Source organism: Anser cygnoides, chromosome 6 (genome assembly GCF_040182565.1).
Source record: "Anser cygnoides isolate HZ-2024a breed goose chromosome 6, Taihu_goose_T2T_genome, whole genome shotgun sequence".
Lineage (NCBI taxonomy): Eukaryota > Metazoa > Chordata > Aves > Anseriformes > Anatidae > Anser > Anser cygnoides.
The window spans coordinates 8,494,325-8,517,494 of record NC_089878.1 but is presented as its reverse complement, the minus strand read 5'-3'; the positions used below and the strand labels follow the sequence as shown (position 1 = coordinate 8,517,494).

General features: G+C 42.5%; 1 protein-coding gene across 15 annotated transcripts in view; it reads right to left on the bottom strand.

Moving 5' to 3' along the window:
- UNC80 (unc-80 homolog, NALCN channel complex subunit) overlaps positions 1 to 23,170 on the bottom strand; it is a 137,308-nt gene that overhangs the window by 91,623 nt on the left and 22,515 nt on the right. For 13 of the 15 annotated variants that reach the window (XM_048058236.2, XM_048058232.2, XM_048058242.2 and 10 more), the window contains exons 6-18: positions 22,574 to 22,647; positions 21,999 to 22,138; positions 18,197 to 18,458; positions 13,008 to 13,142; positions 12,129 to 12,351; positions 11,102 to 11,242; positions 7,835 to 8,103; positions 6,866 to 7,231; positions 5,959 to 6,105; positions 3,858 to 4,005; positions 2,344 to 2,492; positions 1,363 to 1,529; positions 545 to 646 (exon numbers count right to left, since the gene is read on the bottom strand). In XM_048058236.2, the coding sequence (XP_047914193.2) occupies positions 545 to 646; positions 1,363 to 1,529; positions 2,344 to 2,492; positions 3,858 to 4,005; positions 5,959 to 6,105; positions 6,866 to 7,231; positions 7,835 to 8,103; positions 11,102 to 11,242; positions 12,129 to 12,351; positions 13,008 to 13,142; positions 18,197 to 18,458; positions 21,999 to 22,138; positions 22,574 to 22,647 (2,323 nt within the window). The remainder of the gene's footprint in view (positions 1 to 544; positions 647 to 1,362; positions 1,530 to 2,343; positions 2,493 to 3,857; positions 4,006 to 5,958; positions 6,106 to 6,865; positions 7,232 to 7,834; positions 8,104 to 11,101; positions 11,243 to 12,128; positions 12,352 to 13,007; positions 13,143 to 18,196; positions 18,459 to 21,998; positions 22,139 to 22,573; positions 22,648 to 23,170) is intronic. The other 2 variants (XM_048058234.2, XM_048058245.2) reach the window with 1 other exon arrangement.

Genomic DNA, 23,170 nt, shown 5'->3' with positions numbered 1-23,170 from the left:
TTTGTGAATCTGTTGGAGTCACAGTTCTCATTAAGTTATTGGAATGGGGACAGCATATTTTGCTGTATTCTTGCAATCTCCTATGGCTGTGGCAGGGCTCAGAGAAGAACAGCTTGCCGTAATTCTGCACAATAAAGGCCTTTCTGTTATCCTTGCAGTCTCAGCAAGGGAGAGACTTTGCAGGCTCAGATAATGCCAGAGAATACATAATAATAGAGCTCAGGCCCTTGTGCAAGCAATGTCTTCTTACAGTGCATCTCAAAACACTTTAACAAGACAGACTGGTATTCAGAGGCACGGAGAAGTTAAAAGACTTGTCCAAAGTAACTTAGGAGACCAGTAGCTATTCATAAAATTTTCTAAAATTCTTAGGAATACCAATTAAGTTTACTTCAATATTAAATGGTATGGTTGTTTGGACAGCAGAGACTTCAAATATGCAATGCCTTACAGCAGTTATCTATATGCCAATTATTTAATATGCAATGCACTAATCCCAGATGGAGGCTGCTGGCAATAATGCAGTGAAATAGTATTTACTTACTGTTCTGGAGTTTGCATTGGGCGGCTTGAGATGTAACTGCGACATTCATCGGGTGCAGCTGATGCCTGACCTTTGTCAATGATGATGCTTCCCACCTCGGACCTATACAGACAATGTACATCATCAGCTAAAGTGAATGGATGGTCCATCCTGTGGTCATCACACAGCTACACGACACAGAAATCAGCACTGCTGAACACTGAAACAGCTTTACAGATGCACCATCTCTTCAGCAACTTACTGCCACTCTGTATGTCATTCTTGAAAAAGGCACCAGCCCTTAGAGGCAAAGTCAAGGTTTTTAGGAGCTTTTCAGCTTTCTTAATCCTCCTTCACAGCATTGTAATAAGGCAAGCCTCAAAGCACAAGAAAAAATTTCTTTTTGATAAAGAAACATGTCAGGTTTAGATTTCTTTTGGGACTTGTTTCATACACCAGGGTTTACCTGTCAGATAAGCAACACTAACCTCCTCAGGATGTGACACACATTAAAAGCTATGTTCATGCAGTGCTGTGGGACTGACACTATGCTTTTTACTTCTTTTAGCCTTTTCTCTCCCCAGTGTGTCCACTGTGCTGTTCCCTTCAACATCTTCTATGCAAGGGTTAACATCTTTTGTTGTAAATCTATGACTGTCTCAGTTCATTAAATTTTAAAGAAGGCTGCCGCCATAGGACAGTTCTGTGCATCAGGAACTAACATAAGCTCTGAAGAGAAAACACACAAGCCCTTGGACTTTTTGCATTTGTGTTCATTGCATATAGTCATACAGCCATATGCAAATTAATCATTTGCCTTCTCCCTCCCAGACACCAACCTTTTGCTCCCTGAAGGTTTCTGCTCTTGCTCTGTTTCCTCTGTTTTTTTTCCTGGTATTAACTTCTCAGCACTGTCCAACAGGGCGCTAAGTGCTACTCTCCGAAAGACATTCCCATGAGCCTCCTTGATAAACTGGACAAGCTGACGGATATCACAGTACAAGCCCTAGGTAGCACGACATCACGAGGAGAAAAGAGAATTCAGTTTGCAGTTTGTGAAGAAACAGTGAGAATTAATAGTTTTTAAGGTACTATGCAGGCCACTACTTCCTTTGGTTGTTGTCTGATGTCTCCGTGCACAGGGCTTATGTTTTCTGGCTGAGATCAAAAGCTGGCAAAGTTGCCATTTAGTGTGCTCTGAAGAAGCAGACAGTGAGGAGCATTATTGTTATGGAACATGCTCTGCAGCAGGCTGAAGCAAATGTAAGGGTATCAGAGGCTAGATGAGGAAGCTGCAAAGATGGCTTAAATCCTGTTTTATCCCATTCATCTAGCCCATAACCTTAAAAAGCATGAAAAAGCCAAGTGAAGGGGTGGGAGGGAAAGCATAGTGCAAAAAACTGCATGTTTTGTTTCAAAACCAGTGGGTGTCTTGGAATTTTTCTTAATTATTTTAGAGCTCTACACCATGGGAAGAGAGAGGAATGACTCATTCCCCAGCTTACTCCTACACTCAAGGCTCTTTTTAGTTCTGAACATTCATACAGATCTGTGATGTGGCAAGTCATCTCTACCTCTGAGGTCAAGAAGGTGGAGGGAAGACTTACAGGATCTGGTTTTCAGTCTGTGAACTTTGCCGAAAGAGCCTGCATTATTCTGAAAGTTCCCAGCCTAGGAACTTCCTAACAAGCCTTCAACAAAAAAAAAAAATTGCTATGCTCATGGTATTTGACTACAGTGAATTCTTTCTTCACTGCGAAGCCTCACTGGTCACACCCAAGTGAAAAAGTAACTTTGCAGATATGAAATCAGCTGCTTACCAGGTTTTCTGGGCTGTGCAGCTCATGTGTAGTAGAAGCACAGCGAGTGATCAACGACTTGAACATGGCGCTCACAATAATACCTTCCACGTTCTGTGCTGTAGACTTGTTGTCCACTGTGGTGAAGTTATTCCCAAATCCAGCCTTGTCTGTGAAATTCAAGTACAAGCAAACACCCTGGTTAAGAATGTTTTAAAAAAGATGGCTTAAATATAATTGTTACGGTATTTAGATATACAAGAAAAGGGCAGGTCCCTGTCTAAAATCTTATGCTCAGTTCTGGCAATCTCACCTCACAAAAAATAAGGCAGAAAGGAAGTGTAAAATAAATGAAAATGATGAAATCTTCCCAGAAATAGTAGTATGAAACAGGATCAAGAAGATTAGAGCAAGTCAGGCTTCCATTTATCCACATCTCTCACTTAGAGATGTATAAAATAAGACATAAAATTTGAAGAAAACCTCTAGCACTTCTATTTACTATTCTAAAGAATAAGAGATGTTTGATTAAATGGAAAAGTGACAATACCCATGAAAAGAAAATCTTCTGAACTAGAGGAACGCTGTTCTTGCAAGGTGAATAAGGAGACCAAGCTCTCAAAGATTCAAAAAAGCATTACACGTTCATATGACAAGAAACATCTCAGTTTTATTAGGTGAAAGGAAAAACTTTCAAAAGCTGCATGAGCTGTCACTCTTCAAAGCTTAAGCATGTCAATAATTAGTGAACATTGAGGAAGTTTTCCATGGGCATCTCCTTCACAAAAGCCTGCTACATTGATTTTTTGATGCTCTCTCTGAAATGCCTGTGATCAGAGAGAGGCTAACAGACAAGACAGACTCCTTGAATACCTGGGAACAGTTATTTTTATTCTGTAAACAATCATTGTTAATTACTGTCATAAACAGTGGCCAATCAGAAATGTCTGGTCATTTAAATAGCATCCTAAATAATTTTCCTAACTAAAAAAAGAAAATAAAAAACATATACATGCACACACACAGTTGTATTGCAGGCATGCACATCTGTGTGTTCATATTCTTGTTTTTTTTCAATCTGTTCTTGCTTTTTCCTGCCTCACCTGAGGCACCATGAAGGGTTTTAATGCTCAATTATATCTCCATTCAGAATAAACCCTGGATTAAACAGGCCATTTCAGCTGGCGCCTGGTCATGTCATGAGATAGCAAAGTTCCTTCCTGAGGCATAGTTGAATGAAGATATTTTCTTTCAAGAGCCATGATCAACAGGTAGGATGAATCAAAAGAGATGCCTTCAATTTCAGGTGCACCGGGTAATGCCAGTTCACAGTATGAGATCACCAGGTGGTCAAATCAGAGGAGTTCCAACTCCGCTGACCTGCGCTGGCTGAGGATATGGTCTGTATATTCTGAAGATTTACATTCACTTTTTTTTTTTTATTTTTTTAAAGGCCAAGAAAAAGACACGGCTTCTTTCTGACAGTAAAGTTTAGGAACATTCAAGTGAGTGTTGTTGATGCCAGCTGTACTTACTGTCTGTGACTGGCTCCATGCAGAATCCTAGTAAAGCATGCAGGAAATCCACCACATTATTGAGAGAATCCCTGTTCACATAATCCCTCATGGTCTGCCGGAACTGCATCCTATCCAGTTTGTACAGCTTTGTGAGGCAGTTCTGAGCCTGCAACGACATCCATCAAATCATATCACATCACATCAAAGTACAGGTCTAAGTTTCGCTAATAGCAGCTGGGTATTCTAGGGTCCCTTTCTGCTCTAGCTAAATAAGTGCTCTGCTGTGCTGTCTAAAGTAACCTAGGATCCAGAAGGTTTAGGTCCTGTAACAGAACACAAGGTTTGCCTCTGAAGCAAACATGAAATTCAGCACAAGGCGAGAGTGGACCAGTATGGGTACCACTGTTTGGAGGTGGTGGTGAAGCCATTCCCAGCCAGGCCTCAAGGCCTCCCTTCTTCCCACCTCCTCCGCCAAGGTAAAATCCCACTGAACAGGAGTGAAGGAGGAATGTATCACCTCGGTCAAGGCTTATTGACTTGAAACAAGTTCTCAGCCTCAAGCATCTGACTTTCAGCCAAGGCTCAGACCCAAGCCTGCACCTGCACCCTGTGACCAATTTATATCATGCAAAACATTAGCTTCATATTTAAAAGCTACTAACTGTCAACTTCTTATCAGAAAAGTGTCCATCCTACTGGGACCCCAAACAGGATGGAATTAGTGAGTCTGAAATATCAGCTCTACGGGGAGCATCAACTCTTCTGCTACCTACAAAAGGGTGCTTAGCTTTCTAGTAAACTCAGACGTGATTGTGCATGCAGTCAACACAAATGGTGCATGCAAAGCAGTCTGGCCAGACAAAGACACAGAAAAAGCAGAAGACTTTGACACGTAGGAAAGTCTCTTCCCATAAAGACCTCAGTTCAATGAGCCTGATAAGAACCTTGGCTCCAAGAGACTTGTTCATTTATGCCTAATGTTATGCATAGGCCTGAATGTTCTGCTGGCTGAGCTCCAACACAATGTAAAAGCTTTAACTGACACCTTGATGAATATTGGTGTATATTCAACCAGCGCTCTGTACACAACCTTTCTGCTGTTACCACCGTGACTCTTACCCCATCGAGTCTCCCTGTGTCCACAATTAGTATCACTGCTGCAGGCTCCTTAGTAACCAGGAGTCAAGCTAACAGAAGAAGGGTGCATGATATGGAAGCAGTCAATCCAGCTCTGAACCATCTAGCTCAGATCCCAGAACCAAATCGCAGCTCCGTTGGCATGGCTCAGGCTAACCAAATCATGGAGAAGCACCTGGTTCCCACCCCCAGTGTGGACGGGGGTAAATTCTCATTACAGTCATCAAAAATGTTCTCTGCAGCAAGCACAGAAGGCAAGGAGGAGGCATGTGCTGGAGAAAGCTTTTGGAAGGCTCCCATTTGACAGGGCATTGGGCTGATCTCAGGAAGTCAAACTCCTCCAGATGAAGTCAAAATGTCTGGGTTACATCCTGGGTGCTTTCCGCTGCCTCAACTTCGGCAGAATCAAAAGTGTAAGGAATCAATGGTAACCGTTCACCCTGGCATTCAACAAGCCACGAGCCTTCTGCTTCCTCGCAGTACATGAGTATGCCTGCAAGCACAGTGCACTCCAACTATCGGGAGCTTATGGAGCAGCCCAGCAGCAACTAGTCATAATTGCCATTAGGGAAGATGGACGTAACGACGTCTTGGACTTCTCAATTCAGATATGCAACCCACAATAGCGGCACCTCTTGTAAACAGCATACTGTGTTGGCGTACCACCAATGTAAAAAACGACTTAGAGCAGCACATATGGAGCTTTGCTCCAATGTTTGTGTGCCTCTTCAGACAACCTATCCACTGGGGTGCTGAGAAGCACCCTGGGTCGCAGGTGTGCTCTTAGCAAGCCCCAGGGTCTGGAAGGTAACAAGATATGAAAATCTGCTACAGCTGGGCTGCAACACAGTCTGTGAGCTCAGACAAAGAGCAACACATCTACTGCCAGTACAGAAAAAGCTACAGAGGGGGCAGACAGCAATCTCAGCAGCTGATGTCAAAAGTACAAGGGGGACATTTTAATGAGCTTTAATTTTCTTACATTCTCCCGGAATACCTGGTGTCTCAGGCGATCTCCGGAGAGCCCTCGGTGTCCTTCTCCACAACCATAGGCACAACCCAGGGACTTGACAATTTTTATCAGCATTGTGAGGGCCAGCCTATGGGTGCTGACAGATGGACCTTCATCCTGAGAATCACAGAAAGTCAGTGTGAAACCCCGGCACAACCACTGGCATTTTGTTACCATTTTACTTTTAAAAAATTGCTGTCCATTTCTCCTCCCAGACACTTCCTTACAAAGTTGTTATTCTTAAAACGCATACTGCATAGGGGCTAGCCCCCTCCCTTTCAACTCCTGTCAAAAAGCCACGTTATAAATGCAAAGGCCCCTCCATGTTGCTGTGAATACTATTCAGCACTTACCTCAAAAAAATATGCTTGAAAAGAGTGAGCTGGTTAGCTTGGGCAGAAAAACAACATTTTTAAAATGCCTTCAGTATTATACTACTATGAATCACAACTTTGGAGGTCAGGAAAAGCTCCTCTTGGCCAATTCTCACAGCAATACTGAAAAATTTATGATTTCTGGTCATCAAAGAAAAACTGTGCTCACACACTGGATTCTGTTTTTTCTTATAAGCCATGCACAGTAAACAAAAATCATTGTGATTGAGGGTTTCAGGCACTTTGACGGGATACTGAAAATGCCCATGCAAGGCTCACAAGCTCTGCTTCTGGCAGTTGCTTCACTGGAGTAGTTACAGCACTTAAATTCCCAATCACGTTGCTTCAGCAGAACCTTGGCGAGCACCAGAAGAAAACAAATTAAATTGTCATTGTTGTGCAAAGTAAAAGGAGGGAAAACAGAAGGGCAATTGCATACACACACATCCTCTATCTTAACAAACACCACATTCCAAAATGGTATAAAGGCAAGCACAACAAACCTTTTCTTGTTTTTTGTCGTTTTTCTCATAGGGCCCTCCTCCTCCACCACCACCTCCATCACTTCCACCTCCACCTCCTCCACCACTTCCACCACCTGCTTCTTCTCCATCTCCAGCTCCGCTGACTGGGGGAGGCCCAAATCCACAAGCTGAACCTCCGGAAGCAGCCCCTTTGAGTTGGAAGGATCCTTCACTTGGTCTCTTTTCAGGGGCCTCATTTTCCTTGTTCTCACTCTTCCTCCGTACCTTCTCTACACATGGCACCACACCAAGCTGAAGTAAACACTCCACAATGTTCAGTGCCACATCACAAATCCTGGAGCTGATGTCATGATTCAGGACTAAGTAAACAGCCTTCAGGACCACCTGGTAGATTCAAACATCATATTTACAGTCAGATTTGTTTGCTCTCCTAGTACTATTCGGTGCCTGGAGTTCTAGGCACAGTACAAACTCAAAATGAAAAACACACAACCCTCAATCCCAAGAGCCTACAATCTAGGTGTAGACAAGAAACCACAGGTTGGGCACAGTCAGGCAGAAAGGTAAACCATGAGATGACATCTGTGAGCCTGAGAACACTGCTTCAGTGCTCCAGGAGCTGTCAAGTCATCATGAGAAAATGCAGCAAAGGTGAGTTTTAAGGTGCCATTAAGGTGCTTATTCAGTTTTATACTGTTTTACAGAGAATTTGGTGCATGCTCCAGGAACACAGCAAGTAAATGATATCACTTAAGGTTTGATGTGTGCATTCCACATGCACATGCACTCCTTGCAAGGAGTAATAGGAGTTGCAGTATCTCAGAGGAGGCTTTTATGATATGCACAAATGTATCTGACTGACCTTTATGTACAGCTGAGAGAAGTCATATAAAGAGGTGGAGGAAAAGCCCGTCAAAACCCTGATCTCAATGGTACAGCTATATTGACAGAAGAGGGACCTGGCTTTCCTCATTCCTTGCCAATTACCGAGAGATCCAGCATGCCGTTCTTGTGGACAAAGTTGTTGGTTCCATCAATGTGGTCCGTATCCTCCAAGCAACTGTAATTGATGCAGGAGTCTGTCAGGCTCCGCGGGAGGTTGGCACACGCAAGCGGCTCGTGCGGCATCTCAGGGATGGGCACCTGGTTGCAAAGCTTCCTCATGTGCTCGCTGAAGAAATCGGCATAGCCCACATTGAACGAGGCCAGGGTGGTGTTGAAGGTGGCCACCGTGATGGTGGAGATCTGGGACCGCACTGCAGGGAGGAAAATGGCTACCTGTGAGTTTCCATCTCTAGAGTTATAATACAGCAAATAGAGGCTGTGCTTGTTTACAAGAAAGGTGCAGCTCTTAATGCGCTTTGTAATGCCGAAAGGCAAAACAGCCTCCTAATTCCTATCATGGGTACAGGGATGAAAGCAAAGATTCATTTCTTCCTTTAAGCCACTGCACAGTAGAACACCAGCAACGTTGCTCTAGCAGTATAGTTCCATGGCAGCTTACATTGATCTCAGTCTACTGGGCAGCTAAGCACACCAGGGAGCTCAGACAGTTTAAATTTAATCCAAAAGGGGGATTAGATTTTTGGCTAGCTTTGCTCTCTCTACTGGTGAAGTGCCTGGTGTCAGAAGCAGCTGCACCACTGCAAGGGGAAGAGGAAGGACTCTGCAGCTGGATGCAGGAGTGCAGGTAGGGTAAGAACAGCACCAATTCAAAACAGCTTTCTAAGTCACACCAGCTTGAAAGATCTCATCATACCAGTTAGAAAAAAAATAATGGAGCAGTATGCTCCTAACACTACCCGTGGCAGTCTAAACCATCTCCAAAATGTAAAAATGACTGATGAGAAAGGCAGTGTGGCATCTAAGCTCACAGTGCCCAGAGAAAGGACATCATGACATAGCTAAGCTTAACTTTAAATTGGTCAGCTCAGGCAGTGACAGCCTTTTGGCAACACAGGCTAATTTTTATCAAGGATTCACTGTAGTGTTAACAACTCATGATGAACTCCAGGCCATGGTATGAGTAATTTCCTACACTTGGTGCTTTGTAAGTAGGTCTACACACTCTGTAGTGTAGAAAGACCCCATGTGTCCCAAAGTGTTGACTGGACTACCTTCTCTGAGGCAGTACAGTAACAGGACTACAGAATAACAAAGAACTTCTGTCTAAGGCTAATTAATGTGTTCTAATTAATAAAATAGCATAAATCTGAACATAGTCTTCAAGGACTGACTCAACAGTGGACTAGCTACGTTTTGCAAATAACAACTTGCCAGAGCAGTGGTTACATTTCCTTTGCGTAACCTGTGCAACCCTGCCAGCACTGAACGAGCAGCTTTTTATTAAGATAAATGTTCTAAGGTCAATGGCATTACCTTGAACTGGGCTACAAATTGGTCAATGATTAGGACAGGAAGTAACTGCTGTACCTAATGTGACATCAGGATTACTTGCTGGCATGTGTGACTTTTTAATGGCAATCACCGACATTTATATGGTGAAGAGAACAATAATGAAAATATGGAATTAGGAAACTTTGTTCCCGAGCTATAAAGTTTTATGACTATCTACGGTTAGCTATTTTTTTGTTTCATTGAGGTTTTGCTTAGTTTGTTTTGAAATGGGTAACAAAAATCCATTACTAAGACCTACATAAAATATCTTTTCCTGTACTGCACCTTTATTTCATTATCACTGGAAGAGCTGACTGCTGGATGGGATGCACAGAGGCAGAGAAGGAGGACTAAAGACTCTTAATTTACATCCATGGAGGCCTGCAGCATGTGTCCATGACTTCTCTTGAGCAGCTACATAGGACATAACTAATTTTTCATCTCTGACTGTGTGCCAGCCAGAAAAATTAGTTTATTAGCAAATTTCTCCTGGCCATGGAAATTAGACAACACATAGGAAATTATGGATGGCCAGCACGTATGAATATAATTGGGCACATAAAACAGAACCAAAAGGTAATATTTGTACTTATCCTTTAACTACAGAATGTTTCATTCAAAGTTGTATACTAGCCCTGAAAATAGTGTTATATGTCCTACTGTTCATGTAGTTGCAGGACAATTGTACCTGGGGTGCAACCAGGAAAAGATGCATTGCATATAACTACTTTTTAGAAAATATTTGGCTAGAAAGCTGTTGTCGTGTGTGGGATTACTCTCCCACAGAACAAGTGCAGATCAGGTATACAGAGACTTCATAAAACTGATCCAGGAGAAGAGTTTCACCCCAGAGTCACAAAGCAGAGATGAAGGAGATGTTCCCATGCTAGATTAGAGCTGACACAAATCCATCCTCTCTGACTTTTCAGATTTACTGTGCTAAAAGAGCACAGTGAGGATCTCTGAGAGCTCATAAGGCTACAGCATGTAACATGTGAGTATCCCCCTAGGTATGGTGCCTGACAGCTTGTGCAGATAGACTGTGCCTTGCTCCATGGGGTTTGTGATTTTCTGTTCCCTGATCAAGGTTTAGGGTTGCACTTGCCTAAAGTGAGGCTTGACCTCCATGGCCAGGTTTGCCAGTAGCACTGCTCATGAGGGAGAAAAATTCACTATGTTTAGGCAGCAGAAGCAGCACCAGCAAAGCCCTCTGGTGCAGACAGCTCTGCTGACAGAAAAGAATTTTCCTCTGCTTGGCTAATGTTTGACAAAGGTGGAGTTGTCCTGCCAACAGAAAGACTCCTCCTTCTGGAATAGACTTCATCCCACCAGGGGCTCTCCCATAGTGGTCACACTGGCACTGCTCTTTCTGTAGAAGGTTCCCAGACAGATGGGCCCAAGGAGACTGAGCAAATTTGAAAGCCTGGCTTCTATTTAGAACCAAGGAAAAATAAGAAAAAAGTGGTATTTTCAGCATATTCGAGCAACTGAGGACTGACAAAGGGCATTAAGTATCACAACATTCCCCATGAAACCACAGAAGTTAGCAACTCCAAGTTTCTGCCCAAAGATCTGCACTGTGTTGTGGTACAGCAAAAAAAATCCAAACCCTTTCTCTTCTCCCTGCTGATGGCTGACTATTTATTTATTTATTTATTTATGGATAAATTGCACAAGGTAAACATGAAAGGGTTGGAAGATGTTTCTACATAGAACAAGACAGACCTCAAGAGATGCAGAAAAAAATAGGAAAAAACAATTAAGTCATATATTCATACATGGAAACAGTAACACCTCCTCAGATTCTTGGAGTTCATATTCCAGTGAAATGTTTCTTTCTTGATGTGTTAGATTTACCTTCTTTGACTGTGTTCTCTCCATGGCTGTTTGAGTGGTCTGGCAGATCAGAGACAAGAGTGTGGTGAGAGTGTGAATGCCTAGCACTTAGGCTTTCCATCTCGGTTGCTGTGTCAGAGCTCCCCCGTCTGGTGAACTTTCCTAGGGTGAAGACAAGAATTTGATATTTAGTTCACTCATCTGAGAAGTGCTTGGAGGCAAGAGACAGTAGCTGAGGTTAGAAATCGAATGACTGGAGTCAGCAGAAGTCAAGGCCTTCCAGGACCCTGTGAAGCAGAACCAAACAGGTAATAGTGGGATATCTTTCAGGGGGTCATTGACATAAAAACTAAGAACATGAGAATGCTCTGGCATGGCCTTAGACAATCATTTTTTACTTTGTACCATCTCCAAGAAAGTATGCTAGGATGAAAATCTATGACATTCCGAGTAAGTCTGTGAAACAGAAACCATGCCTAGATAATGCTGAGTGAACTTGGAAGATTGAACAAGCCCATATTTAAATTTAAACACTGCATCTTTGCAAAAATCAAGACAGTTACCTGGTAAGCTTCACTACCTGAGGCGATACTCTATTTTGTATCCAACATTCACTTGAAGAAGACTGAACATTTTTTGTCATGCATCTAACAACCATATTGCTGCTTCTCCAGAGATTTCTTTTTAAAAGAAAAGAATGCAGCCATTCCTCAAACCTATTTTAAGCTGCAGTTGTATAATGCTTCCTACCACTCAGGAGAAAGTATAGTCATGACCATACTGCTTGAATACAAGTTGCTACAATAGCTATTACTACATTATATGATGGTAGCTCTCAGAGAAAAAGTGAATTAAAGAAAGTGTAAGTTATTCAAGGTCTGTTGTCAGCGCAGTTGCCACCTCTGTGAGCAGGTGTTTAATGCTGTAAACAGAACTGGGTATATAAGGCTGCAATAGGATGGATGGAGAAACAAAGAGCCTCTGCCGTTCTCTGAATGTTGAGAACAGAAATGACACAGAACCTGGGGCAGAGATAAAAATGCTTCACCTAATATGGTGGTTTGCCATCCTCCTCTCTCAATGCCACGCCGGTCCTCTCCGATTCCAGAGAAACTGCCGAAAGAGAAAGTGCTGCGAGTGGGCGAGACATCCAAGTGGTCCTCGTGGAGAAGGAAGGGCACCCCCATCCTCCGTTGCCGCTTCTTCCCAGTATGGTGGAAAGGAATTGACCCTTTGCGCTCACGCTCCCTGTCCTCTTTGCGGCTTTTAAACTGCAGGAGAAAAATGAGCAGAGATGAGAGCAGGTAGAGGCTTTGAGGCATTCAACTACTATTTGAGGGAAAAAAGTAAAAGAGGTATATGGCCCAGCTGTAACCTTACACACTGAGCTTTTTGTCTTCGCCATTCACTATGATAGGAACTATCTACACTCTGGGACCATATAAATATTTTAAGGAACTCAGTCTTCCCATAGGATGGGATGAATGCCCTTTTAAAATTTTATGGCATGTTCATACCTGAAAGCTGGATTTGCAGAATACGCAAAACTCTGCTAAGTATCTTGGATGGTTGCAAACCCAGGGCTTCATAGCATAAAAACATCAGAAAAACTTCACTGAACTATCTGGAATTACAGCAAGAACCAGCACTTAAAAATCTGGACATTAAACTGCATTGTTTGAGTACCCTCCTCCATGCAGTTTCAGCAGGATAACTATTTGAATAAAGGTTTTAGTATTGTGATTGGAAAGTGCACATAAAAATCTAGGTAATTACAAATAAAATCACTCCCAATTAAAAAAAAAGATGTCAATCTCACATACAGCATGTATATACAGTCCAAGCAGACCTTCATTTGCTACTTAGCAGAACATTTAGGTGCTGAATCACTGGAAAATTTGATTAAGTATAATTTTCTTCCACTCACTTTTTTGAAGATGTTCATCCCCAGGTCAGTGGAGAGATCTGGAACTGCTGGCCTACGCAAGTTGGTCAGTGAAACCTTGGAAAATGCTTCCGTGCTTAGTGATTTTTCTTCTTCGTTACATTTCATTGTAAGATCCTGCAGCTCCCAAAACAAGACAATAAGCACAACGAGAACTAGACGATAAGCAGCTTAATAGAAGAGCTGCATCCAAGAGCTGTCATAGGAGAAGCACAACAGCAGAGAAGGACATTCAATTCATCACAGAAAACACCATTCACACATTTAAAGAAAAATAAATAAAAACATTTAGAATTTCCTAGAATTACTGACCTGTCTAATATTATTGTCATCATGAACAAAAAAAAAAGGGGGTCAGCACACTGTGCTGCCACAGAAGAGATTCAGGCATTGCTGTCAGTGTGGTCTAGTGGGACAGAAGACTCATGGTCTGCTCTGCTCCAATTCTGATCCCAAGTACGGTCTTTGGTGGCAGACGATCTTCCTGACGCCTTGGTTTACATTTATATGCAGTTATAGCTGCTGCTTTTTGTGAAATGTTTTAAGTTATGAGAGAATATGACCTTAATGATGTACGCTCTTAATCACGTATTTTGGAACTGAGCTGTAATGCGCAGCACTGTCCCCTCGAGAGATTTGATTTTTAAAAGTACTTTTGATACAAAATTTCGTAACTACAAGACTTTCTGTGAATGCTACAAGCCTATTTTTGCTGTGGGCTGTTGTGGGAGAAGGAAGGAAGACAGGACTGAGGCAGCACTCATCTTTAATTTTATTTACCCACTAAAACAACCTAAGACTTCAAAATCAGTAAGCATCCCTCACTTGTAATAACAGTGCTGCAAGATCTGTCCACATCATGGTTCTCTTCTCATATTTGTGAAAGCCCCTACAACTTCAAGCACAGAACGTTCCAAGGCAAGGAAAACGGCCAGAGTAATTTACTGACACCTCAGTAGAGGGCACTCTGCTCCCCTTCTGCACTGAGCAGAATACATTACAGCTGCCTGCTGTATTGGAAAAGGCTTTGCTACAAAAGGTAGCTCAGCTCCCGACCATCTGTTCTCATTAAAGATTTGATGCCACTTTCCATGAGATGTTTGTGCAGCTGACCTGACCAAATTCCCTCAGGATAAATTTCACCTGCCTAAATATCAGCTTGTTTCCAACGGAGATGCTCTTCTGCCTTCCTTCCCCTTTAGACAGCTCGTGCTGATCAACTGGTCACGTTAAAACACCTTTTCCCTTTCAATCCAGAGAGCCATATGCCATCTATAGCTGAAGACTCCTACAGAATAAAAGGTAGAGATCCTGGCTCTGCAACACACAGGAGTGTGCAGTTTTATGCACATGAAGGTCCTGCAGAAGCCAGTGACACTTTGCAGCTGAAGCGTTAAGGACCAGTTACAGTGTTTGTGTTACTGGGATTACTGGGGACCAGACATTCTCTGGGGACTTTTCATAGCAGTCAAGGAGTACCCTTAAACCCTTCCTGTTTATTTTTATCAAAACACATGAATGAAGGAGACCCAACAATAGAAAGATTCCACTTCACAATTGTTTTCAGTCACATTCAGTCAAGGCATGCTTTTAAATCATTTTGCATATTTGACTAAAGATTCACGGGAGAAGTCATACACAAAATCCATCAGACAGCAAATTAAGATTCAGCCCTAGATTCTCTCAACAGCAAGGCCAGCAAGTACTCCGTAAGGTTTGGTTCTTGGTTTTTACAGCTCTTTGGCTCCTTCTGGCTGGAAAACATATGCATTTAATTCTGATTCATTACCCTCCACCAAAAGGACAGAGTGAGGATCAGGACCTACACCATGACACGAGCATATAAACACACAGAAAGACAGTTCCAGTTCTAAAAAACAGCTTAGGATAGGTATCAAGCAACAAAAATGCAAGTTATAGAATTAGCTTTAACCTACAGTGTGGTATGTGACCTATTTTAATGAATCAAGCTAGTACTCCTGTTGAAGACTGATCAAAAATGTAGCTATGGCTTCTGTGCAGTACATTATCTTTGTATTCATGATATGCATATGATGCAAAAGAAAGTAAAATAGTTTGGGGGCTGCTACTCTAGATCTTGTTCTGTTTTCTATTGCCTTCCTTCTGCACGACCGTAAAGATAGCAGCTCATTAGTACTTCTCTCAGCTCTCAAGGTATTGCTCTTGAGACTCTTGATTTTATATTAGCACTGCAGTGAGTCACTGCAGCTGCACTGGTCTAATGTTTAATTTAAGCTTTGGCTCTTCGCCCCTGCAACATTACTGCAAGACCGTAGATGTTCCTGAGCCTCATGATGTCTCATTTCTCAGACTTGTCCTTACACTAATTCACTGCATACAGGTGCAGTGCAGGTTTCCCTCATCATGTGTTGCCAGCTCTGAAATCTGTTTGGATTAAAGTCGGTTTCCAGAGGAACCCAGTATTCTCTTTATTCACACCACACCCCGTACCCTTTTGCTATGCAACAAGGAGCACTGGCATGCTGCACTGAATCTCTCCCTACTTTGCTCTTCATTTTACTAGGCAAGATATGGAGGATGTTTCCTGCATTCTCTCAACACATGATCCCAACTTCTTTAGCCCCAGATTATATTTAAAATGTTACTTCACACACAGAAACCAACAAGAAGTGCAAGAGTTTTGCTGAGGCTTACGGAAATGCAGGAAGTTACCCTGATAAACAGCAGAATAACATAAGTAACATGGATTTATCAGAAAAATCTACTGGTCCCTGATCTGCCTTGCATGCAGCTATTTTTGTCTTTTATCAGTTTGTGCGTGACACTTTAAACCTATCCCACTGAAACAGAGAGTGATATTTTTGAGAACGTATTCATCAACCTGTGAGCAGAAAACATGACATTTAGTTTGGAAGATCCAGAGCAAAAAAGAAGTTTTTAAGCATATCCCTGTGTCTGACCGATGACCTGGTAAAGTCTCAGCATACAACCTCTTGTGCAGTTAGAAAGAAATGACAAATCTCAGTCCTTTGGAGGTGGATCTCTCTCTTCTGACTAGCACAAAGCCTTGAGTGATGAGACTGAATTTAAGAACCTCAGTTAAGTGCCTACAGTCAGCCAGGATGAATGGTAGGGAATGCTGTCTGTGTTGCACAGACTTCAGCCTTCAGAATTGTAAAGAAGGGGGGAGACGAGCTTCAGGAAGGCTGTTTCACCATCTCCATCACAGCTGTTCTGCTTAACAAATTGGAAACCTTTTTAAACAGGATTCCAGTTTGATGAAGCACAGTAAAAATACACAGGACTGACACAGAGGTTACAAAAAGCAATCAAATCTAGCCCTGGAGGGAAGAATGCCCTGGACAGAGTCCTCACATTAACAGCCAGAAAGTACCCAGTGGAATTGCCAAATGGGTTTAACAGAAAAACGTTAGTGAAGAGCAATTGAGTAAAGAAATCTTCTGCAAGAGAAACATCCTGAAAAAGCAAGAAACAGCCAAGTGTGTGAAAGGAGGAAAGTGTCTTATTGCACAGAGAAGAACCAGCACAATGCTAACGCAAACAGCGCCTACAGAGGACAACCCCATGCACGCTGCCAGTGTGCTGAGAACCACTGACTGCAGTCCTGCTGCACTAGTAGCTACCATGTTCACGTGCAAAATAACTGGGCTGTTCTGAGCAAAGAAACAGTACGAGGGTGGAAAGAGTGAACCACCTCAACAGCAGTATCTTCCAATGTACTGTTCTACTTAGGCAGCATTCCCTCCAGGAGAGGATATTAAAATGAGGATTTTCTGTACTTGTACAGCAATCCTATAAAATCCCCATGCAAAGGTAGATTAAGACGGAATAGTAATTCGTATCACCTGGCCTTTATGGAGATATATCAAGCCTTTACAGGGATAAAACAGGCAACATTTTATAGAAATGCCACTAAAATTTAACAGTTTAAACAAGACCGCCACTGCTGAGCCTTTAAAATCACAAGTAACCACCAGCCCTAACAAAAATTATGAGAATGGCTACAAGATCCTGAGACTTTAAAATAAAAATATTATTATTTACATTGTTTATGCTTGTCTTCTGTCTTATGAGTATCTTGGCTGTACAGGAGAAAAGACATTCCGCCCTTTATGCTTATAAAATGACAGATCAAAAACTGCCAGAACACTGAATACAAGGCTTTTAAGAAAAAAAAAAAAAAAAAATTCTAAGAGTTCTGACTCAAAAAGACATTTGACAGCAACATTAGCAGAAGATAGAGCCTCTTACTTGAGCTGTGTCATAAAATTAGATTGCAAAAATAGAATCCTGTATTACTGTATTAAATTTTGTAAGGCAGTTCCACCAACTCAGTAAATCAGAATTTGCTGTTAGAAGCCCACATGACAGGAAGAGTGCACAACCTAAAAGTATCACAAATCAACAAGGAGATTAACAGAAACTGCAGCCGCATCCCCTTTTTATCCCTTGATCAACCATGAGCTACCCAAAAGTTAAAAGCTACCCAAAAGTTAAAAAACAGTTACGCTCTAACACAGAGATCTTTACTGCACTGAGGTCAGGAGTCTGGGGTTTCTGTTCCAGCCAAATAGGGAGTAAATTTTGACACCTATTAGGACAGTTTGTCCACTGAGGTTTTGCTGGCAAATACAAAGAGTACACACTAAGAGTTACACACTAAGATTAACATCAGGAGAAGAGGTAACTGCACAGAGGTCTTTCGCTCACTGCCAGAGCTTTCAAAGTCTACTTTGCTATTATAACACGAGCGTTTGCCTGAAGTGTGCAGTGCTATATGAAGAGCAATTCCTTTTCTCTCTTGTGAGGGGTTATGCCAAAGAGAGCTCAGTAAAGCAAGTCTGATTTCTTCTGACAAACCCATTAGTATATTACCACATTAAAAACTAATTTTATCACTGTTCACCCTAGAATAATCATCCTAAAACAACTCTCAAGCTTTCAGCAGTCACCAGCTCAGAGTCAGATTCTGCCTCCAAACCCCTTATCGTTCTCAGGGTCTCCTTCTGAATCAATGCCCACGTCTGACCTCTGGGCACTTTAACCAATACCAAAGCTATGCTTTTCACTAGTCATCCAGCCACCACTTCCCAGCATCACCACAACAGTTTGTTTTTTTTTTAATTATTATTTTTTTGATTTTTATTCAACTGATGGCAGCTGCTTACCTGAGTTTTGTGGGTATTCACCAGAGAGGGTGCGGCAGCCACCATGGAGCTGCTGCGAGGTCTCGGCAAAGGGGTGATCTCTGGCTCGGGTGGTTTCTCTGGCTTTTCCTGTAACATATGCCTCAGCCTCTGCAGGTAGTACATCAGTGACCACTGCGTGCCCTCCTCAGACCAATGGGGCTGCAGCAAGCAGCGCAGCACTGCCACATCAAAGTATGTGGCATAGCGAGATTTGTGGCATGGTGGGATCACCATGGACAGCCTGTTCCAAAAAGTAAGAGCAGAAACGTTAATCAGGCTCCTAAGACCCTTCTTAAGTACTCTGCTCCCTGAATAAAGAGACACTCAAGGATGATCTGTTAGGTTTGTATGTTCAACTGTTCTTAAGAGGTCATTCAATGCCACAAAGTTTTCTTTGATAGCTGGAGACCAGTTCTGTCCTAGCACACATGCTGGTCCACCCCAAGACCCAACAGCTCCACTCAGAAGCCTAAACAGCCAAGAGCTGTAAGCCACTCACTTTCTCCTGCCATCTGCAGCAATCACCAGGACGTGCACACAGCTGTGCCTGCCTGAGCTTGCGGGGACATTTGATGCTGACCCTTTGGGACTAAGGCCCTGGCTGAGGAAAGCATTACTGATGACGTGTAAGTGGATATTTAGCTTTCAGCTCCCTAGGGGGCTCAGGCACAGGTTTTGTTAAGTGTTTTCTTGGATAGGGTTGCTTTCTCAAGCTGCTGTCTGAAGACAAGCCTAATGCACCTGTGCTAACTGAATAATTTGTTCAGCTGGAAACAGATAACTCATGAGCATCTGCTCTTCAGACACTCATAATTTATATTTAGGAACTGTTTACAGTTGTACACATCAGGCCCTATTACAGAACAAGCAGGCAGGGCAGCTAAATTAAGTAACCATTTAATCTAATTAAATTGATCTCATACAAGTAAAAACTACTTTTATAGACCCTCCTTGACAAGGTGTGCTAGAGAAAAGGAAAACATTTTAGCCTTCACTATGGCTTTCCTGCCTTTCAGGTGGTGTCATTTCCTGACAAGTTTTAGCACAGAATTTCCTAAGTATTGTAGACGAACTTCTGTGATTTTTGGATTCTATGAAAATTAAAACCACTTATGTGAAATGTATTCTTAATCACTTGGGAGACAACACAAGAACAAATATTTTTTTAAGCCATTTATATTATCAGCTCCACTAAACAACATGTGAACAGCAATGGCAGGACACCCCTGTCTCCAGCTAGGTGTCACCACATTCAGAGCAGAGGAGTCCAAGGCCACCCAAAACATTACAGAAGAAGCAGCAATGACTAGTGGAACTCCTCTAAGTGCTAAGAGCGAAGTGCATGCTTAAAGCGCTTTACTGGATCACTGCTCAGTGTCACAGAGATGCCCTGCACATCCCAGGCAGGTACACGACTGGCAGAGGAGAAAGAAGTGTGCAGCAAATGCTGACACCACCGGGAATCACAAGAACCCTCCTCCACACTGCATGGCTGGCAACAGGGGCAGGAGGCAAGGCTGGGCTTGGAGCAATGTGTGTGGATCTAGAACTCAAACCTGCAGGAGCTGGTTTGCTGCCAGCCCCACAGGCCAATGTTGAAGGCATGTGGTGATTGCAGACCAGCCTGTCTGTGTCAGCATATGTCACAGAACGCAATCTATAGACTCAAAGCTTTTCCCTAGTGCTGTATTCAAGGTACGATGTTACAAATTTGATGACTTTAAAATGAGCTGTTATAAAAAATAAAAATTAAAAAAATAAAAAGGAGAAAGCAATGATAAATGGAAACATGCTATGAAGTTTTTCCCATATACTTGACTTCAAGGCTGCCTTTGTCCAAGTTAAGATTGTGTCGAATAGACACAGACTATCCAAAAACACAAACTAAGCTGGGATATTCAAAAGTATACCAGCAAGGGAAATAACGCCCATCACCTCAGCAGCAAATGCAAAGGAAACGTAAAGGATGATGCATTGCTCCCTGGTCACTTTGCAGGACCCAGATCAGTGTTCGTGCTCCTCTGTATGCAGCACAGGCAAATGCTAGGCACACGAAGCCTGGAGCAAGACATGTTCTCCTTATGAACCATTTGCCACTGAAGTCCTGCAAAGCGTATTTCCAAAGCAGAGCGTTCAAGGCAGCAGCTGGACCACAGGCTGTGGCTTTAATTGCTGCAGAGCCTTATACTGTGGTCATCTGTAAGTGGAGCACTTCACTGAAAGGAGCAGGGTAATTAGCCAGGATCAGAGGAACAAGCCATTTTCTTAAGTGTCTGAAGAACTAGAAATTAAATTCTGTGCTTCATTTAGAAGGAAACCTGGTGTTCATTTCCACTGCTCGTGGCTGCCTGTGATTGCAGGGAGAGTGGCAAGGAAGTCTTCCTCCAACCCCAGGCCCAAGGACAAAGGAATACTGCAGCTGTTGGTAAGCAGAGTAAACAATATTCGCTCCCCAGTTGTCTGTTGCGTGGCAACCAAAGCTCCCCGTACAGTTTTAACTGATCAATGAGTCCTGCGATCGAGGAGACATAATGACGCTCTCTTCAGTGCCTGTCTGCAGCTCCATCTCCCTAGCAACCACCAGAGCCAGCCTGACAAATTGATCACCTGATTCCGTCTTCTCAGAAGAGACTGCTTCCCCCCCCCCTTTTTTTTTTCCTGTACAGCTGTGCCTCTCTGAGCAGCAGTGTTTACACAGAAAGGCAGTTCTGTGCCCAATTTCAGTTTTACTGGCTCACATTAATACAAATTAAATAAACACCTAGAATTGACAGGAGGCTTGATAAAAAATCCCATGGGAAACCTCCTGATAGGATCAGAGCCATAGAGGATAGCTTTGCCCTTTCCACCAGGGAAAAAGGTGCATCAAATCCCTTTTTGAGAAATCTGAGCTGTTCCTAGATTCTATCCAGAAACCCACTCCATCCCACATTTCTTCTGTTTCTGTAATGAAGCAATTTCTTAAAACATTGCTGTTTTGGGTATGACATTTCCCCAAACAGATAAGCACCAGAACCAAAATTGTCATGAGGAGTTGAAGTGAGACTCCTACATCCACCACAGAGACCTTGAAATACAGTTAGGTTTCAGTTCCTCATCATTACTACCCCCGGCCCACCCCCCAAAAAATACTCATCAGCTTCATTTACTTTATAGCACTACTGAGTGTCCAGCAATACTGAAAATTTGGTTCTATCTTTACCTGCCCAATCCTAGATTAAAATAAATTAATGTAGCAGTGCCACGCTGGAAAACTGTGGCCTGAACTCTGCAGGGCAAGCTGGGAGGATGTTTGTGTGGCTGTGCTTTTTTGTCAGTCTGTTTCTTTTGGTCAGGAGTCCAAAGCAAGCTGACTAAGCAGCAGGATGAAGAGAAAGCATAATGACAGCAATGGAGAGAAAATTACAAAAATCCTTGCTAAAGGGAAATAAAATTTGTTCAGAAGGAAGACAGAAAAGATACTAGTTGCTGAATTCAGCTAAGAAGAGCTGAATTTGCAGGTTATTTGAAGGTCTCTAATTATGAGAAACCAGAAACCAGTGTATTAGAAAAGACCAAATAAAGCGCCACAACAGGCCAGCTGGAGATTTCTCCGATGAGTGCCACTGAATATCAAGTGTCACCACCTTGTTCAGCCCCCAAAACAGATCTGTTGAATTACAAGTCTGAGATAAACATCCAGCACCCTTGGGGTTTAGGAACAATAGCAGATTCATGAGGACCTCTGTGACCTCCCCCATTGAGTTACAACAGCTTAACTTTCTGCTGAAGGGGTTTGTACCTGGGATGTGGGGTGCCTCTCTCCTGAGAGGTTTGGGAGGACACGCTTCCATCCAGGGAATTTCCACGATGACATGCTGAAACAGTGGGCTTTGGAGGTACGGAATCTGGCTGGGTTGTCTCACAGACCACCTGTAGTCCCTTTGGATAGTTTCAATAAATGGAAATAGGTAGACAAACGTATTTATCCGTCCTGTATTAGTTTCCTTACTGCAGTTTATGCTTAGACACAAGTATTACTTATACCATAATAACACGGGCAGTTAAGCCTTGGGCTTTCACAGTATGAGGAACTGTATAACCAAAGGGTAAGACAGGGCTCTAACCCAAGAAAATATGTAACATCAGGCTTCCATCCTGTGAGACACAATAAGCCCGAGAAGACCCTGACAACTATCTCAATACCCTTTGGTTCCACTGCAGACAAGGCTGGGAGCTGTCAGGAGAACTGTGAGCAACTGTAATTTCTGAACACGGATTACTTTAGGGTAATGACTGCAGCTGCTGTTTTGGCATTCATTTCCCTCCTCCCTCAGCTCCTCACTCAAGCCATCTAGGGCTTCGCATGGAACTCACCTCTGTATGACCACTGTCCAGATTAGGGGATTCGCAAGTCACGCTCTGATTGTTGGTAGGAGAACTTCTTTTAGCTGACAAAATAAAGTGAAATATCATTTCAGAAACCACCTCTAATATGTAAACTGCACCAACTGAAATGATAAAGAAAAAAAAAAAAAAGCAGCATCTCTCTGCTGCAAACTTCCTAGGCATTAACCATTAAAAAAAAACATTTAACTTTTGCACATTTTTAAATTGTTCTGTCAACAGCATTGTCTACTGAAAATCACCATTTCTTTAAAAACAAAAATTGAATTTACATTTTATCCTAAGTCCATATGACATTATACTGTTTTCCTGTGCATACTAGTGCATTTTATTTTGTGTCTCCTTCCCCCTCCTATTTCCATGTATATTCAGCTTCTTTTCTAGGTTACATCTCTCTGAATGTGTTGTGATTTCCAATTTGACAAATGCCTTCATCACAGAAAGCACACAAATGTCACAGAGAAAGTTTGATCAGCAGTACTGAAGAAGAACAAGGGCATCACAAAGACTAGGATGACAGTTCTTGAAATCCTGTCATATCACAAGCTATCCAGATGCAACTTAGTA